Source organism: Chionomys nivalis, chromosome 17 (assembly GCF_950005125.1).
Source record: "Chionomys nivalis chromosome 17, mChiNiv1.1, whole genome shotgun sequence".
In the NCBI taxonomy this organism is placed as follows: domain Eukaryota; kingdom Metazoa; phylum Chordata; class Mammalia; order Rodentia; family Cricetidae; genus Chionomys; species Chionomys nivalis.
In genome coordinates, this window is record NC_080102.1 from 33122616 (window position 1) to 33146588 (window position 23973).

General features: G+C 52.8%; 1 protein-coding gene across 2 annotated transcripts; it reads right to left on the bottom strand.

The window, feature by feature from the left end:
• Positions 1-719: 719 nt before the first annotated feature.
• Top1mt (DNA topoisomerase I mitochondrial) lies at positions 720-22286 on the bottom strand. 2 transcript variants are annotated; one of them, XM_057791822.1, is made up of 14 exons: positions 22182-22286; positions 19569-19681; positions 17730-17851; positions 14788-14910; positions 13445-13632; positions 12700-12844; positions 12225-12368; positions 11769-11954; positions 10639-10707; positions 10319-10433; positions 8763-8890; positions 8105-8199; positions 1731-1877; positions 720-1272 (listed from the first exon to the last, which is right to left on the bottom strand). In XM_057791822.1, the coding sequence occupies exons 1-14, from the start codon at positions 22283-22285 to the stop codon at positions 1170-1172; spliced, it is 1782 nt and encodes a 593-aa protein (XP_057647805.1). In that variant the 5' UTR covers position 22286; the 3' UTR covers positions 720-1169. The 2 variants fall into 2 exon arrangements, 1 of the variants encoding a protein (XP_057647805.1); XR_009058471.1 differs by lacking the exon at positions 720-1272 and adding an exon at positions 4826-4976 and having other exon boundaries at positions 1755-1877.
• Between the last annotated feature and the right edge of the window lie 1687 nt (positions 22287-23973).

A 23973-nucleotide genomic window follows, 5' to 3' on the forward strand; every position in this document is an offset into this window, starting at 1 on the left:
ACATAGTGGGCTGTCCCCTGCTCGGTCCTTATGCATTTGCCTCTTCATCCCCTTGCACCTCCAGTGAAGAGGCTGCATATTATCTGGTTCTAGATTTGTCACACTCCAGAAAGTTCTACCCAGTCAAGCGGCTGTGTACAATTTTCACAGAGGTGTGCCTTTTCCTTCATCTAGTTGACTAGACTGGCCCTGGTCACTGCTGCCCAGCAATGAAGCCGTCTGGCTAAGCAGAGGGGCCATGGGTAGCACTTATGTGCCATGGTGGACTCATGGGCATAATCGCCCCTTGACAGTAGGCATAGCCTCCGACCGTGGAAAATCTGCAGCCACTGAGGGGTAGAGGGTGGAACTGAGCAAGGCAGTGCAGGGCAGGGCTCCAGCGCCTCTGGCAACCAATGGGTAGCCCGGGAGTTGGGGATGGCGGGGAGGGCATAGGGCAACTGTGGAAGAGCTGGACCCTGCTCGCTGAGTCCTGTAATTGTGGCTGCTTCTGGCACATACCAGCCATTGTGATAGCATCCCAGGCCTGGAGAGCCACCAACAACCACCACGCTCTTCTGGAGTCCTCTGGGCTTGCCAGGGACTCAACATGGGAAGCTGGAACTTCGCTTTAATCCCTGGAGTAGGGCACAGCACTCCAGTGACGACAGTAGAACAGAGGAGCAGACAGCTGCTGGGAGCCCAGGCAACAAGTGCTAAAAAGACAGAAGGCACAGAAACTCAAGGAGCAGGACCAGAATGGAAGAATACAAGGTTGGGAAACAGAAGCAGAAAGACACAAACCGAAATCTATAGATGGGCAGGGGTACACTCAGTGGTAAAATGTGTGTCTGCCATGTTTAAGTCCTAGATTCCATCTCAAGCGTGGCTGAGGTGGGAGCTGATAAGGCACAGCTGTAACCATGGGGATTGCTATGGTTACAGTCATCGGTCCCAGGGGCCCCAGCCTCCAGGCACCCCCCCCATCTTCTGCTCCCTCCTCAAGCAGAAGCAGAAGCCTAGAGGGGCTGCAAGAACCTGGTGGGGGAGTCAGGACGTGCTGAGGGTGCCTGCTTCCAAGGACAGGCTGTTGGGGCCTTTGTTCTAGGCCACAATAGACACTGTCCCCCCAAAATTTTATTACAGAAAACGACAGCATTGCTTCACAGTGAGAAAGTGTCAGGGGTGGCTTAGAATTCAAAGTCTTCTTCTGCCCGCTCGAAGGCCCAGGCGAACCGCTCTCTCTGGGTCTTGCTGTAGATCCTCTCTATGGGCACTCCAAACCTCTTACACCTGTGAGAAACAACAAGCGTTGAGTCCTGCCCTGGAGGGCAAGGTGTGGGAAGAGGGGGGTGTCCTCAGCACATCAGGGTGGCCAAGACACCTTGTGCCATCCAGACCTGTTGCCCGAGGCACCACAACCAACTGTATTTCCTCCCCAGGTATCAAGACATTCCTAGTTTGGTCAAGGTAGCCACTGGGCAAGGCCCACCCTGCCCCCCATTCCCAGTGGGAAGGACAAACACCCACATGATTCTGTGTTCCCAGGGCACTGCCAGCCCTAGCCACCCCCAAAGCTCAGAAGGAAGAGACCTAAAGATAAGAGGACTCAGTATCAGGGACATCCAAGTGGTCCCTGTCACAGGAAATTGTGCCTAGCACAAGGTCAGGTACAGGATGGGGTACCTATGGGACGATACTGGGACCTCTAGAACCCCTGGGTCACACACGATGGCCTCAGGCCTACACACCAGGCAATGCTGATCCTGGGGTCCAGATAGTTGAGCTTAGCAGTGCCCAGTGCCACCTGCTTGTTCTCCTCTTTGTCTGTGGCCTGCGCGCGCAGTCGGGCCAGCTGTTCTTCCAGCTTCAGCAGCCGCCGCTGCTTCTGCAGCAAACTGTGGGGAAAGGAGATGCCTATGCCTGCTGCTGAGAGCAGACCACAGTCGCTGCCTCCTTCGCCACCAACTTGACTTTCCTCCTGCAAATGGGCTCGCAGGCCTTCTCCAGGCACAAAGTGAGAAGTCCAGAGCACGTCAAAGGTCAAGACAGGCCTCACTTCAGCCCACGGAGGGAGGGAGCTGTGTGATGCCAACAAGCAAGCAGGCAAGGCTGAGAACAGGCAACACGAACAGATGCCTTTATGACTGGAGAAGGTGTTCAGCCCTTACTTCTGTCTTTTTAAAAAAAATGAATGGGACTGGAGAGTTGGCTCTTCCAGAGAACCCGGGTTCAATTTCCGGCACTCACGTGGTGATTCAGAACTATCTGTAACTCCAGTCCCAGGGGCTCTGATGCCCCCTCTGACCTCCACGGGCACCATGCACATACATTGTGCGTAGACACATGAGCAGGTGAACACGCGGTGATTCAAACCTATCTGTAACTCCAGTCCCAGGGGATCTGATGTCCTCTTTGACCTCCATGGGCACCAGGCACATACATACAAGAAGGTAAAACATTCATAGACATAAAAAAGTCTTAAAAGATTTACTGAAGAAAATACATTTTAGTTGGTAAGTGGTGGCACACGCCTTTAATCCCAGCACTGGGAGGCAGAGGCAGGTGGATTTCTGTGAGTTCAAGAACAGCCGGGTCTACACTGTGAATTCCAGAACAGCTAAGGCTACACAGAGAAACCCTGTCTTGAGAATAAATAAATTAATTAATTAAATGAAATTTTAAAAGAGGTGTTCCTTTACCCTTCTCCTTATGTGCCTCTGGCAACCTGCTAATAGTCACAACACTATGCGGTACTCTGACCCCAACCCTCGGAACCAGTGCTCCAGACACGAATGCAGGAGAATGGATGCATGTGGAAGTGTGCCGCCAGAGGCTTGGATACTCTACACTTACAGCAAGAGCCTTGCCATAGCAACCTGCTCAGTGACAGCCACACTCCAGCAACGGCAAAGTTACTGTCAAGGGCACAAGCAGAAAGGCCAGGAGGTCAAGTGTGACCTGGGGGCCACCGTATGCAGGAAGCCTCGTGCCCCACAGAGCACTTCTGGTGACACACGGGACATTTCACAGCAGCTGCTCTGTGACAGCTGCACCCTCTAGTCTAACTGGCATCTGCAGCGTGCCACTGTAAAAAGACACAGCTCTGCACCTCGGGAAGCTGTCACAAGGAAGAAAGAAAAAACTTCAGCCCTTAAGAACCACTGTCATGTGATCAGGGACGCTCAAGGACATTACAGAAGCACAAAGGACAGTGGGGATGTCATGGAGAGCTGGACACAAAAAGTCCTATCACTGACTATAAGCCCAGAACAACAGAAGCCACTGACTCAAGAAATAAGAAACCTGGGCAGATATATGTCAAGCAAAGACCAGGGTGTCACTAAAAGTGTTTCCCAAAGCAAAGCCCCCTTATGGGCACAGCCAGGGCAATCCACCAAATAACCCCCAGGTCTGAAATATAGGAGGGAAACGTGTCCCAACTCATCTTCTGAAGCCAGAATTACTCTGACCAAACCAGACAAAGGCATCCCTATGGATACAGAACAAAAGCTCCAGTGATACAGAAGCCTCCAGCAGGAGAGAAAGGACACAGCGCCCGGCTATAGGAACACGGGAAGGAAGGGCTTTGCATCTGAAGACTAATCAGCGCCATCTAAAAGGAGAAACCCCACAATCCTCTCAGCGGAAGACCATGTGACAAACCCTGGCACGCATCATGATTGCATGTGTGTGTACACACAACCCTGCAAATTCCGGGAGAAGCATCTATGAAAACCCACAGTGACCATCATACTCTATGGGGCTCATGAGTGAAAGCTTTGCCTCTCGGATCAGACACAAGACAAGGGGACCCCACCAACTGTTAACCGTGTTCTAGAGGGTCTAGTCAAGTCAAGAAAATGTAAGACCCAAGTGCCAGAAAGGAATAGTCGAGAGTCTTTCCATAGATGGTGGATATCCATCTGTGCCCACTCAACAGTTAGCAACCGCTTACAGGAGCAGGGAACGAAGCAAACAGACCACCAGCAGCGTATTTCCGTAAGTTAGGGTGGGACAAAAGCCACCACACCTGGGCTTGGCTAGCACAGCTCACCGAGAGGCGGGGCTCTAGGTGGTGCCAGAATTAGTATCTCAGGAGGGTTCCTGCTCTTCTCGCTAGTCAGTAGGCACACTGGGCTCAACACGTTTCACAGACAGATAACGTGGTTCACGCTGAGCCTGGCTTTCCTTCTTTACATCTGGGTCTTGGCTTGTGGCAGAGGACTGGGACAGGCCCCAGACGCTGTCCCGATGGGCGGAGTCTCACACAGACAGCCCCTCCCGTGTCGTCCCATTTGTGATGCCAGTGACAAAGGGAACAGATGGATACACAAGGAGTTTGGGGTCTCTAACGTTTTCTTCCCTTGAAAACATTTCCCTTCGCTGATTCCTGTGTCTCCTTTGCTGCAGGCTCAGTGCCCAGCACATGCTGCACCCCTGGGCATCGACTCAGATGTGGCCCTGAGGGCATGACAACCGTGGGCATCAAAGGTGAGACTCACCACATTCACTGTAACGTGGTAGAAGTGGTTAGTGTAGCAAAAGAAAGGACAGAGTGCAGTGGACGACACTCCTCTGTGCACCTGGAGCCTGGACCCAATGCACTAAAACCATGGTAAGGGGACTGGAGGGGTTGGAGGGCTGGCTGCTCTTCCAGAGACTCCGATTTGATTCCCAGAACCCACAAGGCAGCAAGCGCTCAACCAGAGAATTTGATGCCCACTTCTGACCTCCTTGGGCATTCTGTGCACACACATACATGAAGGCAAAACCATCCATACACATTAAAATAAATACATAATTACTTTTAAAAAATAATGCTAGGGTAAGATGACAAGATCACCTGTGGATGACTTGTAGCGGTGCATGCCTTTAATCCCAGCACCCAGGAGGCAGAGACAGATGGTTCTCTGTCAGTTCAAGGCCGTCCTGGTCTACAAATGGAGTTCCAGACCAGCCAGAGCTGTGTAGTGAGACCTTGGTGTCAACCTCCCCTGCCAAAACCAAACAAATACAAGAAGGGTTACATGGCTTCTGCATCCAGATGCGTGGATACGCTTACACTACTTAACACAATCTCACAGTCTCATGAATACAGAGGGCTCGGCCACCATAAAAGGAGCCGGGATGGGTGTGTTAGAGGCTGCAGCTGCTCCTGCAGCCGGAGGGGGGCGGGTTAGAGCTGAACCCAAGTTAAGGTCTGAAAGTCTCTGTAATTGGCCTGACCACGGTTGTGCCTCCTGGAAGCTTTGGGAGGAGACAGACCTGGAAAGTTGAGGGGGCTGGGGGTGGGGAGCCACCCTGGGCCCTGAAGTAGTAGAGCTGGGTTGCTAGTGAGCTCTGGGCTGATGCCCCCTGGTACCCAAAGGCTGGGGATCCAGGCTGGTAGGCCTTTTCTGAGCAGGTCTGTTCCGACTCTACACATTGAGGTGTGCAAAGGCTCAGGACTGGACTCAGCCCAGGCCACCTCTCTGGGGTCATGAACTCACAGGTCCTCCTGCTGGTGCTTGTCCTAACCTAAACCTGACATTACCCACCACGGCAGCCCTGCCAACTCTAGGCACGCCTCTGGGGTCCTAGGCTGAGAACCTAGGTCGCCTGCTGGCTGGGAGCCTAGCACTGGCCATCTTAAGGAATCAGGAGTGGCAGCCCGTGACCATTCCTAGCACGTGGATCCTATAGCTGCTACCACAGCACAAGCTGCACAGGCACAGCAGATGGGACTCGGCGCTCGAGAACTCTATGCTGCTGTCAGCCCCCTGCATGAGCAGTTTGCAGCTTTTGACAAAGGGCCTGATCCCATTCTGCCTTCCCCTGGGGGGCAGTGTGGCTGCCAGAACCCAGCTCCAAATGGAACAGGTCACTGCAGAAGTGATCAGAAGCAAGGCCCGGGCAGGGCACACGAGCTCCCTTACACCTGGGAATTTGGGAGTACGCTTGGCTTCACCAGGACACATTCTGCCTTCTAGTCACATCTGTGAAGATGCTTTTGTCCAGATGTGGCCTCTGGATGGAAAGAAAGTGTTTGCAGGGTTGTACTTACTGAATGGGAATGTGGATCATGTAACAAGGTGTGTGTGGGGGGCAATACTGTGAAGTGCAGGTGTGGAGGGGGAGGTAATGAGAACAGATGTGAGGTGCAGGTGTGCAGGGGCAGCACTGAGAACAGATGTGAGGTGCAGGTGTGGGGGGGTAGCACTGAGAACAGATGTGAGGTACAAGTGTGGAAGGTCAGCAATGAGGACAGATGTGAGCTGCAGGTGTGCAGTGGGCAGGACTGAGGACAGATGTGAGGTGCAGGTGTGCAGGGGGCAGCACTGAGAACAGATGTGAGGTGCAGGTGTGGAGGGGCTGCAATGAGGACAGATGTGAGGTGCAGGTGTGCAGGGGCAACCATGAGGACAGATGTGAAGTACAGGTGTGCAGTGGGCAGCAATGAGGACAGATGTGAGTGCAGGGTGCAGGGGCAGCACTGAGAACAGATGTGAGGTGCAGGTGTGTAGGGGGCAGCACTGAGGACAGATGTGAGGTGCAGGTGTGCAGGGGGCAGCACTGAGGTTCTGAAACCACGAAATGACAAGGCAGCCACGGAGAAAGGTTTGCACGGAGGCCTAGACTCAGCCCAGATATTCTGCGTGTTCTTCTGTCACAGATCTCAGCCATGAGCACGGTGTATATTGAGCCTGTGCCCTGTTATCACTGGACTCAAAGTGGCCTGGGAAACCCCTAATAAAGTTAGCCATGAATAATTTAAATATGAGCTGAAAATTCCATTTACAGCTGCATAAAAACACAATACTTAGCTTTTCCTTGAAAAACTATAAATGTTTGCTGAGAGAGATAAGATTTAGTTTCAATTATATTGGTTTTCCTTTTATAGGCTCTCAGCATGGCCCAGTATGGCCCTGAACTTTTTATGTAGCTGATCCTGACTTCTGAAATTCCTGGTGTTCAGACTCATGGTGTGGTACTCTCAATTCAATTGGCAAACCCAATACCACCCCCACGGTCATGAAAGAGGATTTCAAGTGTCCCCATGTAGCCAAAACTATCTTTAAAGAGAAAACACAAAGTTAGGATTTAGGCAGTGGTGCATGCTAAGAGCCCCAGCCCTCTGGAGGCCAAGGCAGGACTGTGAACTTGAGATCAGCCTGGGGTACACAATGAGACTGTGTCTCAAACCAACCAACCAACCAACCAACAAAACAGCTGGGGATCTCATTTTTCCTGATCCAGACACGCAGCCAGCAGGATGAACCAGGGCTGACACAGGACACAGATAAACAGAGCAAAACCAAAGTCCAGAAATGAACCCTGCATCCGCAATCAACCGATTTCCAACACAGGTGCCGGGCACATTTGGCAAGGGCAGAGACCTTTCCTTAGCACACAATGCCAGGAAGTGAGGCTAGACCCTCAGACCCCAGACAAAAGCGAATTCAAGATGAACGGAGGACTTCGGTGATAGCTAGAGCATTAAAGCTCTCACAGGAGAACTCGGGAATCCACCTGCATTGTGGAGCCAGAAAAAGCGTTAGGCACAACCACTGCCAGAAATGACGTAAGAGAAACAAGACCCAGTGGGCTCACCAGGCAAGGCAGCCACACCTACGACCCCAGAGAAGCCTGTTGGGGCTGCTCGAGGCCGGGTGGGTAGGAGGGGCTGCTGATGGCCACACGATCTCTTTCTGAAACTGGCCACACACTTGTCAGAACTGTGGGCTTGCTTTTGCTTTTTGTTTGGTTTTGGTCTTTCTGTGTAGCCTTGGCTGCCCTCGAACCTGCTTTGTGAACCAGACCGGACTTGAACCCATAGAGATCTGCCTGTCTCTGCCTCAGCAAAGGCGTAAAGGACACTACCCCGCCCAACAGAGCCCTGCACTTTGGAAGGGTAAAATGCGTGCCGGGGAAAATTAGCCAACCAACTGCCCAAGGTAAAAACCAGGAAGAGCCACAGCCGGCCTGCAGCCTGCAGCCTGGAGCAGGCGCCAGGGCTGTTCCTTGTCACACAGCTCTGTAATGGCATTACTTCTGTTTAGGAGCAAAAGCTTTCAGAAATCACAAAATTAGCTAAAGAAAACCCAAGGCTGACCACACTCAAATGCCTCCCAAGGCGGCGTACCTTCTGGGCTTGTTCTCCCCTCGCGTTCTAAGGTCAGCTTTGGCCTTCTCCAGCTCCATCTGGGCCTCAGTCACCTGGGCCTGCTTGGCCTCAATCTGTGAAGAAATCAACCCTGACATGGCTGCTTCCATCCCTCGGGATTCTCCCCACAGCTGTTGGCCCGATATTCTTTTGGGGGTAACAGCAGACAGAACTCAGAGCTCACAAATGCTGGGTAAACTACTCCAGGAGCCACCTCTGCCCTGGCCTTACATTCTGAAACAACTCAGATGGCTGAACAGCCCGGGAGAAGGCCCCATGAAGCCACATGGGGCTGACCCCATCTTGTCCTGTGGCCAGGAGTGAGGTCAAGAGGCCTCTAGGGTCCAATAGTGCCACCTGCACCAGCCACAAATGGATCTAACGTGCCCGCCGCCCTGACCTCTTTCTAGACTACAACACAGGCTGTGTCCTCGCAGGGAGATGAGAGGCAGCTTATCTTGCTCTGAACCTAGAAGCTGGTTCCTTCTTTGGCTGAGCAATTCCAAGTCCCTGGCCCCAGGCTCCGGGAGCAGCTATACCCACCACACATTCCTGCCCTTCACTGCTGCCTGGTCCCAGGAACAAAAGGAGAATGAGACAGTGGCCCTGGGGACAGTCGCTACAGGCGCCTTCCCACCTTTTGCTGGAGCTTCTGCATCGACTTCTCGAAGGTCTTGGGGATTGCCCTCTGGTGGTTACAGAGCACAGCCACAGCCCGGTTCGCCCGGTTGTAAGCTAAGACTTTGGAGGTTAGGCTGTCTTCAGCTGAGCAAAGACAATGGCAACCGTCACTCTGCTGCCCCCTACTCTGGCCTCCCTTCCTCCCTCCTGTCCTTGGAGGAGCTGACAATGGAGGCCGGGCCTTGGCATGCCAGGCAAGCGTTCTGCACTGAGCTACATCCTTGGCCCTTCACGGCACTTTCCAGACATGTTGTAAATGTGGGTCCCTTCTATGACACAAGGTCCCAAGGAGGAAATGACCGAAGCCATTGGTCATTGTGGAAATGTCCCCACAAGCCAGGGACAAGTTTAGTCATAGCAGTGGAGGCACTGAGAGTCCTCACCTTACGTGGGAGCTGGACTATGTCCTATTTGGCAGAGGCAGGAGCCCCAAAGCCGACCCAGGCTCCACCACTTCCTTCTGGAACAGAGTAACCTGAAGCCCCAGGCCCGAGGAAAGGTGAGGTCGTGTTGTCTGAGCTGGTGCAGTCCGGGTCCTCACCACAAGGACCCACAACACTGAGGCCCTATTACCCGAGCTTTACTAGGTCACATTCACTGAGAAGCCGAGGTTCCGGATGTTACGTCACCCATCTGCATGGCCACTTGTCTCATGCTATCTCCCACCTGAAGAATTCTAAGACGAGGTATCCCCAAAGCAGGTGGCCATTCTTACACGACTTACAAAACCATACTCGGAAACAGGACACTGAGGTTTCCTTTTTTCAAGGTTGGGCCTGGGAGGATGCTCTCTTGCCCAGGTTTCTGGCTTCCTATGGCCCTCTAGAAAGGGCTCCCCTACCTACTTGCCTGCCCTGATATGAGCTTACTGGCCCCAGGTCAGTCTTTGAGGCTGCCTGGGATTTAGTGGGGGAATAGCCTGGGTTAAACATTAATGGCACTGAGTCTTCACCTTGCCCTGACCAGCGAGTTCCCAAGTCCATGGGTCTCAGTGTCTCCTTGAGGAAACCCTACCTAGGGAGTGGAGCGGGCAGGGGTGGTCGGCATTGACCTTCATACTTTTCCATGCTGGGAAAAGCAAAAGAAGCAAATATGGGGCAGGCTTTGTCTCCATTGAGCATCTGAAGACAGCAGGGGGAGACAGAGATCCCAGGTTGATGCAGAGGAATGAGAACTGGGAAGGTCTGAGGGTACAAAAGGGGTCAGGAGTGCTTGGGGTATAGAAGACTCCAAGATCTGACTAAGGAAGAGAGGCAAGGCCCTACCTAGAGGAGGAGGGGTGAGGACAGACTGCAGATGGACACCGGCTAGCAGAGGTGGACCAGGAAGCACGACACCTCCTTGCTGGGGGCCAGCAAGGCCATTCCTGCATGGGAACTGACCTGGAGCAATCTTCCGCCAACAGACAACTGTGCCCAGCCCTACATCAGTCAAGGTGCAGCCAGCCCATAGGCAGCTCCCATAGGGGACAGTCTGGGTGGCCCCCAGGGTCAGGTGTAAGAACCTACTCACCCCTGGTCAGCACCCGCAGCTGCTCCTGCAGAGTGATGGAGGCATTGTAGGTCCGGAACACCTTGGCTGTCAGTCCCTCCATCAAGTCCTGCAAGTGCTTGTTCAGGCTGGCAGTCTGGGTACAGAGAGGAGGAGGGAGTCATGGATGGTTTCCTTGGAGACATGAGTGTCGTGGGCTATTCTCAGCCTCCAGGAGAGAGGGCAGAGAAGGGGGCTTCAGCTTCTGGGTCAGAACAGAGAACACACTGGGGACAAAGACAAGCCAGACTTGAGTCCCCTTTCCTTTCTTGGACCCCTTTGTGCCCATCATGCAGGCTTACAGTCAGCGCATCAAACAGGTCGTCCCTCGGGTCTTTGTCATTCATGAAGTCCTGAAGATTCTGGAACACCTGAAACAGAGAAGAGCTTAACTTACAGCCACACTGTGACTTCTGAGCAGAAGCCAGCAGAGCAGGAAGGTGGTCTCGTGAGGACAGCAAAGATCACACCATGCATGCACACCTGCAGAGGAGAACAGAGGGGTATACACACCGAGTCCTGGAAAGAGGTGGGGTCAGCGTAGTGCCAGGCCTACCCACTGCAACCTGCATCTGTGCCTCCCAACCCAAGCCTGCACGTGGTCACTCACTGCTAACCCATCCACGGCCGTGCGGTTGAGCAGGCCTTTTGTGTCTCTACAGATTCACTCAGTGGCTTTAGCAGGCAGCTATGGCCAGCCACGCTGACTTCCACCCTGGTGACCCAGGACCCTGTACTTGTGGCCAAATCAGACACACCTAGCATCACAGGGCCGACTCCCGCCTCTGCTCCCTTTCAGGACACGGCATGAAGATCCTCCTAGGCAGGCCAACTTCTAGAGGAGATTGCCCAGATTGTGCTGGCCTTTCCTTAATTTTAGGTTTTGCCCATCCTGCCAAAGGTGCCAAGGTGGCACCAACTCATCCTTGGATCATAATGTGACCCTCTGTAGAAAGAGGTTGGCCACGGGTGTAGCTATCAAGATGGAACCACACAGTGGCCCTGCTCCTGAGAGGATAGCACTGTGTGAGAGAAGACGGGGAGAAAGCAGCTGCGTTCAACAGAGGCCGAGCTTAACCAGCAGCTGCATCAAATCTCATGGGGCAGAAACCAAGAGAGCAGGAAAGCAAGGCATGCGTGGCACCAAAGGAAGCAGGGGAGGCAAGAATCAGATTTTCCCCCATGCTCCTAAGGAACTGGCACCCAAACCCTGATGCCAGGTCTCCTAGACCAAAATACTTATAATAGGGGTGTGTGTGTGTGCATGACTGTGTGTATATGCATGTATGTGCGTGTGTGCACGTACATGTGCGCTTGTGTTTAAGCCCTGGCTATGATACCTGATCACACAGCCGCAGGAGACACTGCAAGGTGCAGCAGGCCCCGCTCTGACAGAGATCCCATTGTGAGCGGGGTCAAAGGGGAGACTCACAAGCTTTTCCACCGGCACGCGGTTATTATAGCGGATGGAATCCTTCCCCAGGAAGTCCAGCTCCACAACATGCTCTTGGCCATCCGCCTTTTCATGCAGCCGGACATGCTCCACACGGAGCGAGCAGCAGCCCACGGTGTCAGCTGTCTCCCCCTCTTCCTTCTCATTTCCTGTTCGCAGTGCCAGCTAGACCAGGGTAGACACGGGTCAAGGCTGTGGTCTGTGACATAGGAACACCCTCCCGGCACTCATGCATACACAGCGACACATGCACAGGCATGAAGTCACTAACTCTCTCTCACACACACACACACACACACACACACACAGAGGTTTACACATATACATACATATACACCTGCACACACGTAACTATTTGAGGGAGGCTCCAGCTCCAGGGAGAAGCCACCATTGTCCCTGCTGCCAAGCTCTCAAGGTCCCCACACCATGCTATACCTTATCAATAAAATAAAGAGCCACAGCCAGCTGCCTTTTCTTCATTTCTGGGGAGCTCCAGTCTGCCTGATACTGAGCGCGGATCTTGTTGACAACCCCCTTCAAGCGTCGTGCTACCTCATACTTCTGCCAATCCATCTCCCCCTACATGAAGACAAGAAACGTCACTCTGCATCCTATGAAGTGGAGGGGCAGGTGACTGGACACCTTCCCAACCCAGGCAGGTTTGACTGGGTGAGGGGTGAGGCAGCAGAGCCTGGCTCAGAAAACTGAGCCCCACTCAGTTTCCTGTTAGACGGCTGGCCGTCACCGGGCCCAGCTGCTCTCAGCATCGGCTGGCTGACCCGGGATAATCGCTAAAGGCTGAACTAATGGCTGAAGACTGTCCTACGCCTGCTGCCCTGGAACAGCACAGAGGGGATGGCCTCATACGTGCTCCAGGGCACATAGCTCCCCCGGAGGGTCATGCTCTCACCTTCAGCTTGGAGCTGGGGTTCAGTATGATGTACTTGGAGGAGTTCTGGATGTTCTCCGTCCACGCAGCCAGCCACGTGACTGTGTTATCTGAGCGTACTTCTTTCCACTGGTGGCCAGCGGGGGGCTCGGGGATCCTGGAATCCCTGCAGTAGAGCAGGGGTAGTTACAGTTCCAAGTTCTTGGTCCTCAAATACAAACAACTCAGGGTAACTTCTGCATGTGTCCTGCGGCCATACTCCTATGCAGGTATGGCTTCACGCTCCAAGCTCCCCAGACCAAAACAGTTGCCAACTTATATGTGCGCGCGTCCATGCGCACGTCCCCGCCCCCGAAGATCAGACCAGAACAGAAAGCTCTGTGCAGAGAACTCGGAAGCCCCAGCTCACATCCCAGGCGGGTGCTGCACACCGCTGTCACCTAGGGTCGCTGGAGTTTGAGGGGTAATAGCAGCCCAGCAACAACAGAATGCAGTAAGCCCCATGCCCACCATGCTGTTAGGTATCTGGAAAGCCAGACACTGAAATGCACAGGAAACCTCCCACTAGGAGAACCCCAGCTCAGCTGAGCAAGACAAGAGGTTCTGCTGGTGCAGAGAGATGCCGACCATGCTACACCTGCTGACCCCGAGCCCTGCCAAGACCCAGTGAGGGGTCCTACCCCAAAGAGCTAAAGACAAAAGTCACCTCACCAGGCAGCCTGGGCTAGACCCAGCCAGGGTCCAGTGCTCACCCTGTCCTATATACCTGCTGCAATTGATGACCACGTCCTCTGGCATGACTCTCCTCTTCAGCATCCCCATCTTGGGATGGTCACCTCGGCCACGGAACAAGCCGGGTGGCTCTGTCTTGAAATTGCCTATTTTTTCTCTGTGGCCATCTAAGATGCAGTAGCCAAACTCCTGCTGCAGCTTTGTGGCCTCTTCTTTTAGTTTCTGAGTTAAAACAAGATGTGGGCATTAGGAGAGACGCTAAAACCAACCCAGTTCCTGGGCTGGCCAACGTCTCTCCTGCTGCTGCTGCTGCTGCTGTAGGCCTCAAACCCCTGGCTCTCTAGGAGGCATGGGGCGCACATGGCACCAAGTTCCTCAAGCTGCAGTTCAGCAGGAGCAGGGAAGCCTTCAAGGTAGGAGGAAATGAGCCAAGTTCTGGAATCACCCCAAATCCCCGCAATAGCTGGACAAGAAGTAGACAACTGGGGAAGAACTACATGGTGGGCTCCGTTAAATAGAGGGGGGATGTGGGAAGAAGCACGGTAGAGCCAGCTCACCCTACATTCCCACCCGCCTCTGCTGCTCACCCCACATTCCTGCCCTGGGGCCCCCTGCTGCTCATGACATTTCAAATGGTAATGTGTACCTTCTCTCCGACCCCCCCTTTGGTTTTTTTTTTTTTTTTTTTGGTTTTTCGAGACAGGGTTTCTCTGTGGTTTTGGAGCCTGTCCTGGAACTAGCTCTTGTAGACCAGGTTGGTCTCGAACTCACAGAGATCCGCCTGCCTCTGCCTCCCGAGTACTGGGATTAAAGGCGTGCGCCACCACCGCCCGCCCCCCCCTTTGGTTTTTCAAGGCAGGTGCACCCCTGGCTGTCCTAGAATTCACTCTGTAGACCAGGCTGGCCCTGAACTCACAGAGATCTACCTTCCTTTCCTCCTGAGTGCTGGGCTTAAAGGCATGCACCACCACCACCCAGCGGTAGTGTAGTTTCAAATGTGACCCTGGACTACAACAGACTTGTATCCTGGACACATTTAAAAAAGGGGGTGTTGCCGGGCGGTGGTGGCGCACGCCTTTAATCCCAGCACTCGGGAGGTAGAGGCAGGTGGATCTCTGTGAGTTCAAGACCAGCCTGGTCTACAGAGCTAGTTCCAGGACAGGCTCCAAAACCACAGAGAAACCTTGTCTCGAAAAACCAAAAAAAAAAAAAAAAAAAAAAAGGGGGGGGTGTTGCTGCAAAGTACTCAGCACCTGCTGTGACAGCACCCAGAGCCTGGTCCTCCTCCTAGGCTCTGTGGGAACAAGGCTCTGTGAAGGGCTCCCTGCAGCTTGCACCCACCAGCTGCCGCCAAGTGTCCCAGAACCCATTGCTGACCTGCTTCTGCTCCCTGGGCAGGGTCCTTCGGGCTTCAGTTCTTTCCACGAAGTGCCTGTGGATCTCCGTGAAGTCACATTTGTCAAGGTGTGTGATAAGCTTCCTCTCCTCAGCTGTCATCTCCTGTACCAAAACCAGCAACAGGTGCTCAACGCTCTAACCCAGGCACCTCCCTATGGCACAGTCCACACTTGGGGCCCACTGCACAGAATCACTGTGAGGCTGGACTCCGGGCAGAGTGCCAAGGCCATCCCACTAACCAGTGGTTCTCAACCCGGTGGGTCATGACCCCTCTAGAGGGTTGAACAACCTTTTCATAGGGGTTGCATATCAGATATCCTGCATATCAGGTATTTACATTACGGTTCATAAAAATAGCAAAATTACAGTTAAGACGTAGCAACAGAATAATTTAATGGTTGGGGTCACCACACCATGAAGATCTGTATTAATGGGTCACAGCACTAGGAAGACTGAGGACCACGGCACTATACCCTCAGCCTCCAACAACTATTTTTTTTTTTTTTTTTTTTTGGTTTTTCGAGACAGGGTTTCTCTGTGGTTTTGGAGCCTGTCCTGGAACTAGCTCTTGTAGACCAGGCTGGTCTCAAACTCACAGAGATCCACCTGCCTCTGCCTCCCGAGTGTTGGGATTAAAGGCGTGCGCCACCATCGCCCCTCCAACAACTTTTATCTCAGAGGTCCAGGAGCACAGTGGAGGCCTGTGAATGAGTCACGTGACTTCAGCTGGCACTAGCTGCCTCCATGGTATAGCATGGATGCATGACGAGGTAAATCCAGGACAAACAGGGACAGCTTGGAGGACAGCGTGTGTAATCTCAGGATCAGACCTGTGGCCCTGACTCACGTCCTGAGCCTTGCTCCTTCAGAAAACAGCCAAATGAAATGGCCAAGTGAGGGCCTGAATCAACATCCTTCCCCAGGGCAAGGCCTCCCACGCCCCACCCCACCAGGGGCCAAAGCTGGCAGAGCAGCTCACCCCAGGCTCCCCGTGTCAGAACCGCTCGACTCGACTCCAGCCAGCAGTAATGGGTTCTACTAGAACAGACCCGGGGTGGTGATCTCGGGTAGCCAAGGATAACCATTTCCAAATGTAATTTAACATTTCAGTAATGACCGCGGTAAAATCCACTTTGGAGATCCCCATCCTGTGCAAACTGTCCCTGTGGGTGTGATGACAACTGTACTTCTGGGACAATTAAGGAAGACAGCTAGAAAGTACTGGATAAGCTGCAGCAAATTCACTCGATGCAATATTTAAAAATCCCTCTTGCTTTTGACGGTTTGAACTTTGGCCAAACTATGCAGTCAAGTTAATATGTCTTACGATCACTTAAGGCTATGAACTTGGGGCTGGAGAAATGAATGGCTGCTCTTCTAGAGGACCTGGGTTCAATTCCCAGCATCCCATGGCAGCTCACAACTGCCTGTAACTCCAGTTCCAGGGGACCCATCGCACCAGGCATGTGTGATGCACATATCTGTGCATGCAGGCAAAATACCCAGGCACATGAAATAAAATAAAAAAGTATATACTTAACCCTGCTGTGTTACTGTGTACTCAGCCTATTTGTTTAACCTGCCTTTAAGAAAACAATGTAACTGGGCTGGAGAGATGACTCAGAGGTTAAGATCATCCAGAGGTCCAGAGTTCAATTCCCAGCAACCACATGGTGGCTCACAACCATCTGTAATGAGATTTGGTGCTCTGTTCTGGCATATAGGCATACATCCCAGAATACCAGAATACTATATACATAATAAATAAATTTAAAAGAAAAAGAAAACAATATAACCAACCTTACTATGACTTAGATTTTCTGTGTGTCAGCTTTTACAACTCAAGCTAATGTATAGCTTTAATCTTAAACTATGCACTCTTCCATGTCCCTGACCTATAATAATGTGTTTTCTGTAACTGTTCAATACAGAACAAAGCACTTTGTTAGGGACAGACACAGGTATAACAGACAGGCCACATACCACAAAGCATAATGAATTCAAATTTGGGATTAATCTTGGTCAAAACTAGGCAGAGAGAAGACTCATGTGACATCAGTGCAATCATATACGTTAAAGAAAGAAACAATGTGGCGGTGGTGGCACACACCTTTAATGACAGCACTCGGGAGGCAGAGGCAGGTGGATCTCTGCAAGTTTGAGGCCAGCCTGGTCCACAGAGCAAGTTCTAGTACAGGCTCCAAAGCTACAGAGAAAGCCTGTCTCAAAAAACTGAAAGAAAAAGAAAGAAGGAAGGAAGGAAGGAAGGACAGAAGAAAGGAAGGACAGAAGGAAGGAAGGAAGGAAGGAAGGAAGGAAGGAAGGAAGCAAGCAAGCAAGCAAGCAAGCAAGCAAGCAAGCAAGGAAGCAAGGAAGCAAGGAAGCAATCAAGCTAGGTGTGGTGGTGCACACCTTTAATCCCAGCACTCAGGAGACAGGCAGGTCTCTGTTCAAGATTAGTCTGGCTACACAGAGAAACCCTGTCTCAAAGAATTCAAAAATAAAAATATCCAAATGGCAAACAAAGAGATGCTTCCCTGTCAGTCACTAGGGAAATGCTGGGGGTGTAGGATGTGGTTGCTAGGTAACAAGATGCAAAGATCAGGCCAGGCTCACATGTAACATGTTTTAATAAAGAAGGGAAAAGAGAAACCTCACACCATATTTGCATCTCCATACTGTGCGCTTATTTTCATGGGGCCGAAAAATGTCCTTTGGACTGCTCCAGCCTCCCACTCTGAGAGCTGGATGCCGTCATCAGAGCCCTCAGGACAAGGTCACCACCGTCTGCCATGCTCGGCAAACACTGTAGTCACTGAAAGCTGGACAGGCTATCGAGATGGCAGCTGGCTGGACACCCACCCCAGAGTATCCCCACCAGACAGGACCGGGACGGCTGCTGGGGCCGCTGAGACACACACCTTCCGCCAGTCGCTGAAGAAGTTCCTCTGGAAGACTTCCTTGGTTGTACACTCGAGATGCAGAATTTTCCCGTACAAAGTGGCAACCTCCTCCGCTGCCAAGCTTAGCTTCACCGGCTTTCCTGTGAATAGCACATATGCCAAGTGAGGGACCGCCACGGGCCCGTCCAGGTGACACAACCTCCTACCTTAGTACGCAGTACACTCTGCGCACACCGAAGTTAAAACGACCAGCACTTGTGTAAGGTAAGGGCGACACACTCCCAGGGCAGCGCTGGGAGCATCACTGGGGCGGCAGCAGCTCCAGCCACTCGCTGCTTTACTATGCTACATCTTGCTGCTAAGCTTGTATCATATAAAAAAGCAATGTGTGTACTTCATTATTATTGTGTGTGCGCACATACATCTCACACAGGGGTAGGGGCGTCACGCGGGCCAAGGGAGGGCCTGTAGAGGTCAGAGGACAACTTTGTGGAGGGAGTTCTCTCCTTCCGTCTCTATGTGGGCCCCAAGGATCAAACTCCAGTCACCAGGCTTAGGTGGCAAATGCCCTTGCTCACTGAGCCATCTTGATGGTCCAAAAACAAACGCATTTAAAAAAAATATTTTCATTTTATTGCAATTCTGGGGATGGACCTGGGCCTCTGAACACCAGGAAAACACTCCATCGGAGCTATATCCTTGTCCCTAACATTCTTTTTATCCACTTATTATGTATACAGTGTTCTGTCTGCATGTATTCATGCACAACAGAAGAGGGCACCAGATCTCATTATAGATGGTTGCTGGGAATGGAACTCAGGACCGCTGGAAGAGCAGCGAGTGCTCTTAACCTCTGAGCCATCTCTCCAGCCCCAACATGTACAATTCTGAAATGCAAATTTCCACACAGGAGATTAAAGGAACAAAATAAAGGTTAGTGCATCACGGTGGGAGATTGTGACCCTCCACGCTCAGTGACTTCCTGCACATCATGGAAAGGTCAGCGGGACACAGAGTGCACAGGAGCCCGATAGGACACCAGGTGTGGGCCAAGGCTATTCCTGATGCAAATCTCTCAAATGAGTGTCGGAAGAGTTTCAGAACAAGAATTTCAGCAAAGATGTGTGCGGGTAAAGGCACTTGCCAAGCGAGCGTGGCGACCTGAGTTTGATCCTGGGTCTGGTGTAAAAAAAAGATAGAAGAAAACTGACTCCATAAAGTTGTTCTCGGACCTCCATAGTGCACCGTGGCACATGTGCCTGCGGCCACATCATAGGGGGATATGGGCCCAGCCTGTGTGCACACAATCATAAGGCAAGAGCAAGTACATCTCTCAGTTCCAGGCCAGCCTGGTCTACGTGGTAAGTTCCAGGACAGCCAGGGCTACATAGTGAGACCCTGTTTCAAAATACCAAAAGCAAACAAATAGGAACAAGTTCTGCATTCCACACACACAAGGTCATACATGGCACACCCTGTGTACCCTCCACCACCGCCTCTCACCAGGTGCCCGGTCTAGATGCAGATGTGTACCGTCAATGGTTACTCAGGAGAGGCTGGGAGACCAAAGCAGCTCACCCCAACCTTGGGCAAGTCTGGATACAATTGTGTCCCTGACACAAACTTGTGTCTCACACACACACACACACACACACACACACACAGAGTTTCTGGGGGACTCCAGGGGTGGCCCCTGCCCTCTATGCTATCAGCCAGTCCATCAAGAAGCAGGGAAGAGGACTCTGCACCCTCTGCTGGGAAGGTCAACATATCTTCTCAGCATGGTGGCCGTGTACAGAGACAGCCCAAAGCACTCAAGCAGCCCAAACCCACAAATACACAGACCCTCGCCCTTACCATCATAGATGAAATGTACGCTGTCAGGAAGCGGCTCATAGGCAGGGGTGAAGTAGGGGCCCTTGTGTTCCAGCTGCCTCCACTTCACACCGTTCGTGCCCTTTTCTTCCCACCTGACAAGACAGGAGCGTGACAAATGCAGCCCCGCTCTCACCACACCAGCCCATTTGGGGATTTCCCCCTTGGCCTATGCTTTACCTAGGAGGAAGACCATGCCTGACGAGGTAGCGCAAAAGCTGACAGGCCGCCACAGTCCAGTGTGTACCCACCAGCTGACAGGCCGCCACAGTCCAGTGTGTACCCACCAGGGTAAACTCAAGGTGCCCAGCTAAGTAAAAAGGGGGGTGATGCCCCTTTCTGAGGCTCAAGGAATCCCCAGTTTGGCCCCTTTGGAACCTCTTCACAGGGTCCCACAGAGAACCCCTCAGTACAGCCATTACACCTGGCAATTAAAAGAGCGTGGCTGCTACAGGGAGCCCAGCCTGTGAGAAACAGGGGGATGGGAGGGCAGGAAGACAGAAGCCATGGCTGCACGGACAGAGGAGTAGCGAGCAGAGGGAAGCAAGGGCAGTGACGGAGGCGCGCACCTCAGGGGCTGACACTGGGTGTGGCACCAACTCTGATGGCACCCTGGCAACACGGCATGCCCTGGCTGGCTCCCTGCCAGGTCCTCCAAGTGTGTCTCCCGATCGATCCTCCCCACACGGCGCACCCTTTCCCAGGCTAGTCCCACTCCGGAGCCAGTAGGACACAGCCCAGCATAGGGTCACATCCTAACTGCATGAACTCTCCTGGCCTGTTCATCTGGGCCTGGCTCAAGCCAGCACTGCACCAGGTCCTGGGACACAGACACCACGGATGAGCTGGACACTGAGATGCTGGGAGAAGATGATGGGACAGGGGATGGGAGGCTCTTTACCAGTAAGGTCCTGGGTACCACAAGGGACAGAGAGAAATCCCAGCGGAGTAGTGGCCAGGATGGGAAGAGGTGGCTTGAGATGAGCAGTCCTAAAACCTAGTTGGGTCTAACCTCACACTTTAGTGCTCTTGTCTCAGCCTCCCACGTGCTGGGATCAAGTATATATTATCATAATATATAAGTATATATTATCTTATATAGCTGGGATAATAATAAGTGCATATTATCATGCCTGGTTTGACATTTTGTTTTGGTTTTTTGAATTTTTTCTGTGTAGCCCTGGCTGTCTTGGAACTCACTTTGTAGACCAGGCTACCCTTGGAACTCACAGAGATCCGCTTGCCTCTGCCTCCCAAGACCTAAGATTAAAGGTGTGAGACACCATCACCCAGCTGACAGAAATTCTTTAAGGGGGCTTTCTTGGTTCTGCAGTGAAGGAATCAGGTGGAGTGGAGCTACGGTGAGTGAAAGAGAGGAGGTCGGGGGACAAAGGGCCAGGTCCTGAACCAGAAAGCAATTCTGGGTATGCCCTGGGAAAGCAAGGAACAGACCAGGCTTCACAAGCACTGAGAGCTCTGGCAAATTTGGATGCCTGAGGGGCATTGCGTGGACAGTGCAGGAGGGGAAGGGAGAAAAGTGTCGGCCAGGCCGAAGGTTCCAAATCTCATTCCACTTATCTTACGGATCTAGGTGGAGCACAGACCTGCTGTTTGTCTGCTCATGCACACCCTGAAGATGGAATCTAGGTCTGAAGATGGCAGGATGCAGAAGTGCTTCATGGCTCAGACTACACTTTCCTCCAGCACCCACCCAGTCCAGTGTCATAAAATGTGGACAGCATGGAGAACTGCTAGGTGGATTCTACCACCACCTCCGTGTCACAGACAGGAACACGGAAATCAAGGCTATAAACTCACTGTGGCATAAGTGACATTCCCTTGTCCCGTCAGAGACAGAGTACCAAGCAAGGGCATCAAAAGCAAGTTACCTGGGTGTCCTGCTGTGCACCTGCAATCTAGAAGCTTCTCCCAGAGGACACAATTCTGCCCCATTGGGACAGGCAGGGATAGGCACGACTTTCCCTGGAATCCCAGCTCCAAAAACTTAGCTCCCCCTGCTGGGGCTGAGCTGCCAAAGGCAGGTCAGCAGGCCTGCTGTAAAAGTTGACCCTGGAAGAGCTGTCTTCACTGTGCGCCTCCCCCCCCACCCCCCACCCCCAACCTGCAGTCACACTAGGACACCTCTTCCCTAAGCACGAAGTTAGCAACAATCCCTCTACAGAGAACTCTGCCTGGGTGCTTCTGGGAACCTCAGGGCAGGAAGCTGAAAAGCCCTAATCGCATAGAGACTCCCAGCCTATACACCATCCCAACCCCAGGACGCAAGTGCAGGGCCTCTTCCTCAGTCCTCAGGAAATCCAGCAGGGCAGGCTGGTGACCCAGAGTAAGGACTGGAAGCTAAGGCCACGTGACAAAGAGCGTAATACTCCTGAAGTGGGTCCGAGTCCAACCAGAGAACTTGGGAACCACACTCCAAGGGGACCTCCTACAACCAAACGCGGCAGCTCGGAGGCCCAGCCCAACCACATGCGTGACCGAATTTCCCAACGTGCCTGGTGTGACCCGGCAGGATTCGGCAAGCCACTATCAAATGCTGCACCCTGTCTCCCCTGAGCTCCGTCCCACCCGCCTTACCCTGCTCTGCTGGTCTTCACGCTCCGGGACGCCTGGCGGCAGGGGACGCGGCAGGGGACATGCCGAAAACGCCGGCACAGGACTCTGAACCACAACAGCAGCATGCGTGTGCGTGCCCGGGCTCAACCGGCTTTCTGGGGGCCACGCCCTTCAGGCAGAGCCCCGCCCCCACTCTTTCCGGAGTCCCGCCCAGCCCCTCCCTCTTTGAGACAGCTTCCCCAGCCTGGGCCAAGTAGTGCCACTGCTCTTTCCCAGCACCTCTACCTGCCATGACAGTTTGGAGAAGTCGTGAGCAGAGCCACATGGTCAGAGGCCTCTACCTAAGTGGTAAAACACCAAATGCCTGCACTTCCATGAGGACGCGGTTGCAGGCACCAGCGGTCCAGTACAAAGCAACCTCCCCTGGGCAACTGACGAACAGCACGGGAAGTTTTGCAAAGATTTAAGTTGCTCAGGTCCACCGCCAAAAGACCAGGGACATGAACCATAGGCGCCTCATTTCTCACACTCAGATCTCAAGGCATCTGTACCAAGCAGCAAAAACCTCCCAGCCAGCAGCAGGCAGCACTGGTAGTTCCCCTAAAGCAGCCAGACAGGCCGGCAAGAAGCTGGAGATCGTGAAACGTTGGGATGAGACTCGCAGGGAAAAGCAAGCTGGCTCTCTTGGTCCCGCCCACAGCCACCAATTTACTGGATTCTTACTGACATCTAGCGGTCAGAGGCAGGAACAGAGGCGGAAGGGGACTAGTGGGCCCCCTGCTGTACACATCCAGCACTACAGAAAGTTGGCTAGGTATGGTCAACAGACCAGCAGGAGGCTCTGGGAAGAGCCCTGGGCATTCCACGTCTGTAGCTGCTTTCCCTGGACCCTTGTCTCCTTGAAGACCAGCTAGGGTTGCCAAGTTGGGAAGCACGCATGGCTTCACAGCGTTCAAGTCCTCACAGCAGGTAAGAGGAGCCCTGCTTTGCACACGAGACCAGGCTTGAGAAAGCATTTCAGGTGGACCGTCATGAATGCTGGAGCTGACAGTCAGACATCCTGACCCCAAAGCCCACTGTAAGGCTGCTCTGTGGCTGCAGGGTCCACTCACAGGCTGTAGCCCCCAGCAGAGAGCTGGATAGGGTGGGAGTGTCCTACCTTGTGGAAGAACTACAGTTCAGGATAAGCAGGGGCATTTGACCTCATCACACACTCAATACAACCATTTCACCATGGCTAGCATACAGGACAGTTCACATGGCTTTCTTCAACTTGATGGGCTACAGTGACTTGTGCCTTCCTATAGGACACTGCTCTTCTACTAGACAAGTTTAATCTCTCCGAATCTCAACCTCCTCCAGCACCTCCCTCCCTCACAGGGTCTGATCAGAGCAAGGCAGAAGTACTGAGAGACTTCAGCCACCTCTCTCCCTGACGCCCCTGAAATTCATAGCACAAAATTCCATGGCAGCAGCTGGGGAGAGGGCTCAGCTAATAAGTGCTTGCTGTAATCAGCATGGAAGCCTGAGTTTGAGCCTCAGCACCCACGTTGAAAAGCTAGGAGTGGACGCACACACTTGTAACTCCAGTACCAGGAAGGCAGAGACAGGCGGATCCCCGGACCTTGATGGCAGCCACTCTAGCCATTTAGTGAGCCAATAAAGCAGACTGACGCCTGAAGTTGTCTTCTGGTCCTGGTCTCATAGATGCGTGAACATGGCACACACACAGACACACGCACACTTTGTGTACACATGAACACACATGCATAGCTCCACTTCAAGCGAGCCTCCTCTGAATTGCAGCTCACAC

Excerpts from the sequence above, each read along its gene's own strand:
- Top1mt (XM_057791822.1), bottom strand. The coding sequence starts at position 22,285 with ATGCTGCTGTTGTGGTTCAGAGTCCTGTGCCGGCGTTTTCGGCATGTC. Across the intron at positions 19,682-22,181 it reads GTGAAGACCAGCAGAGCAGG|GTGGGAAGAAAAGGGCACGA; the intron begins GTAAGGCGGGTG and ends CTGTCTTGTCAG. Across the intron at positions 12,845-13,444 it reads GTGGTCATCAATTGCAGCAG|GGATTCCAGGATCCCCGAGC; the intron begins GTATATAGGACA and ends GCTCTACTGCAG.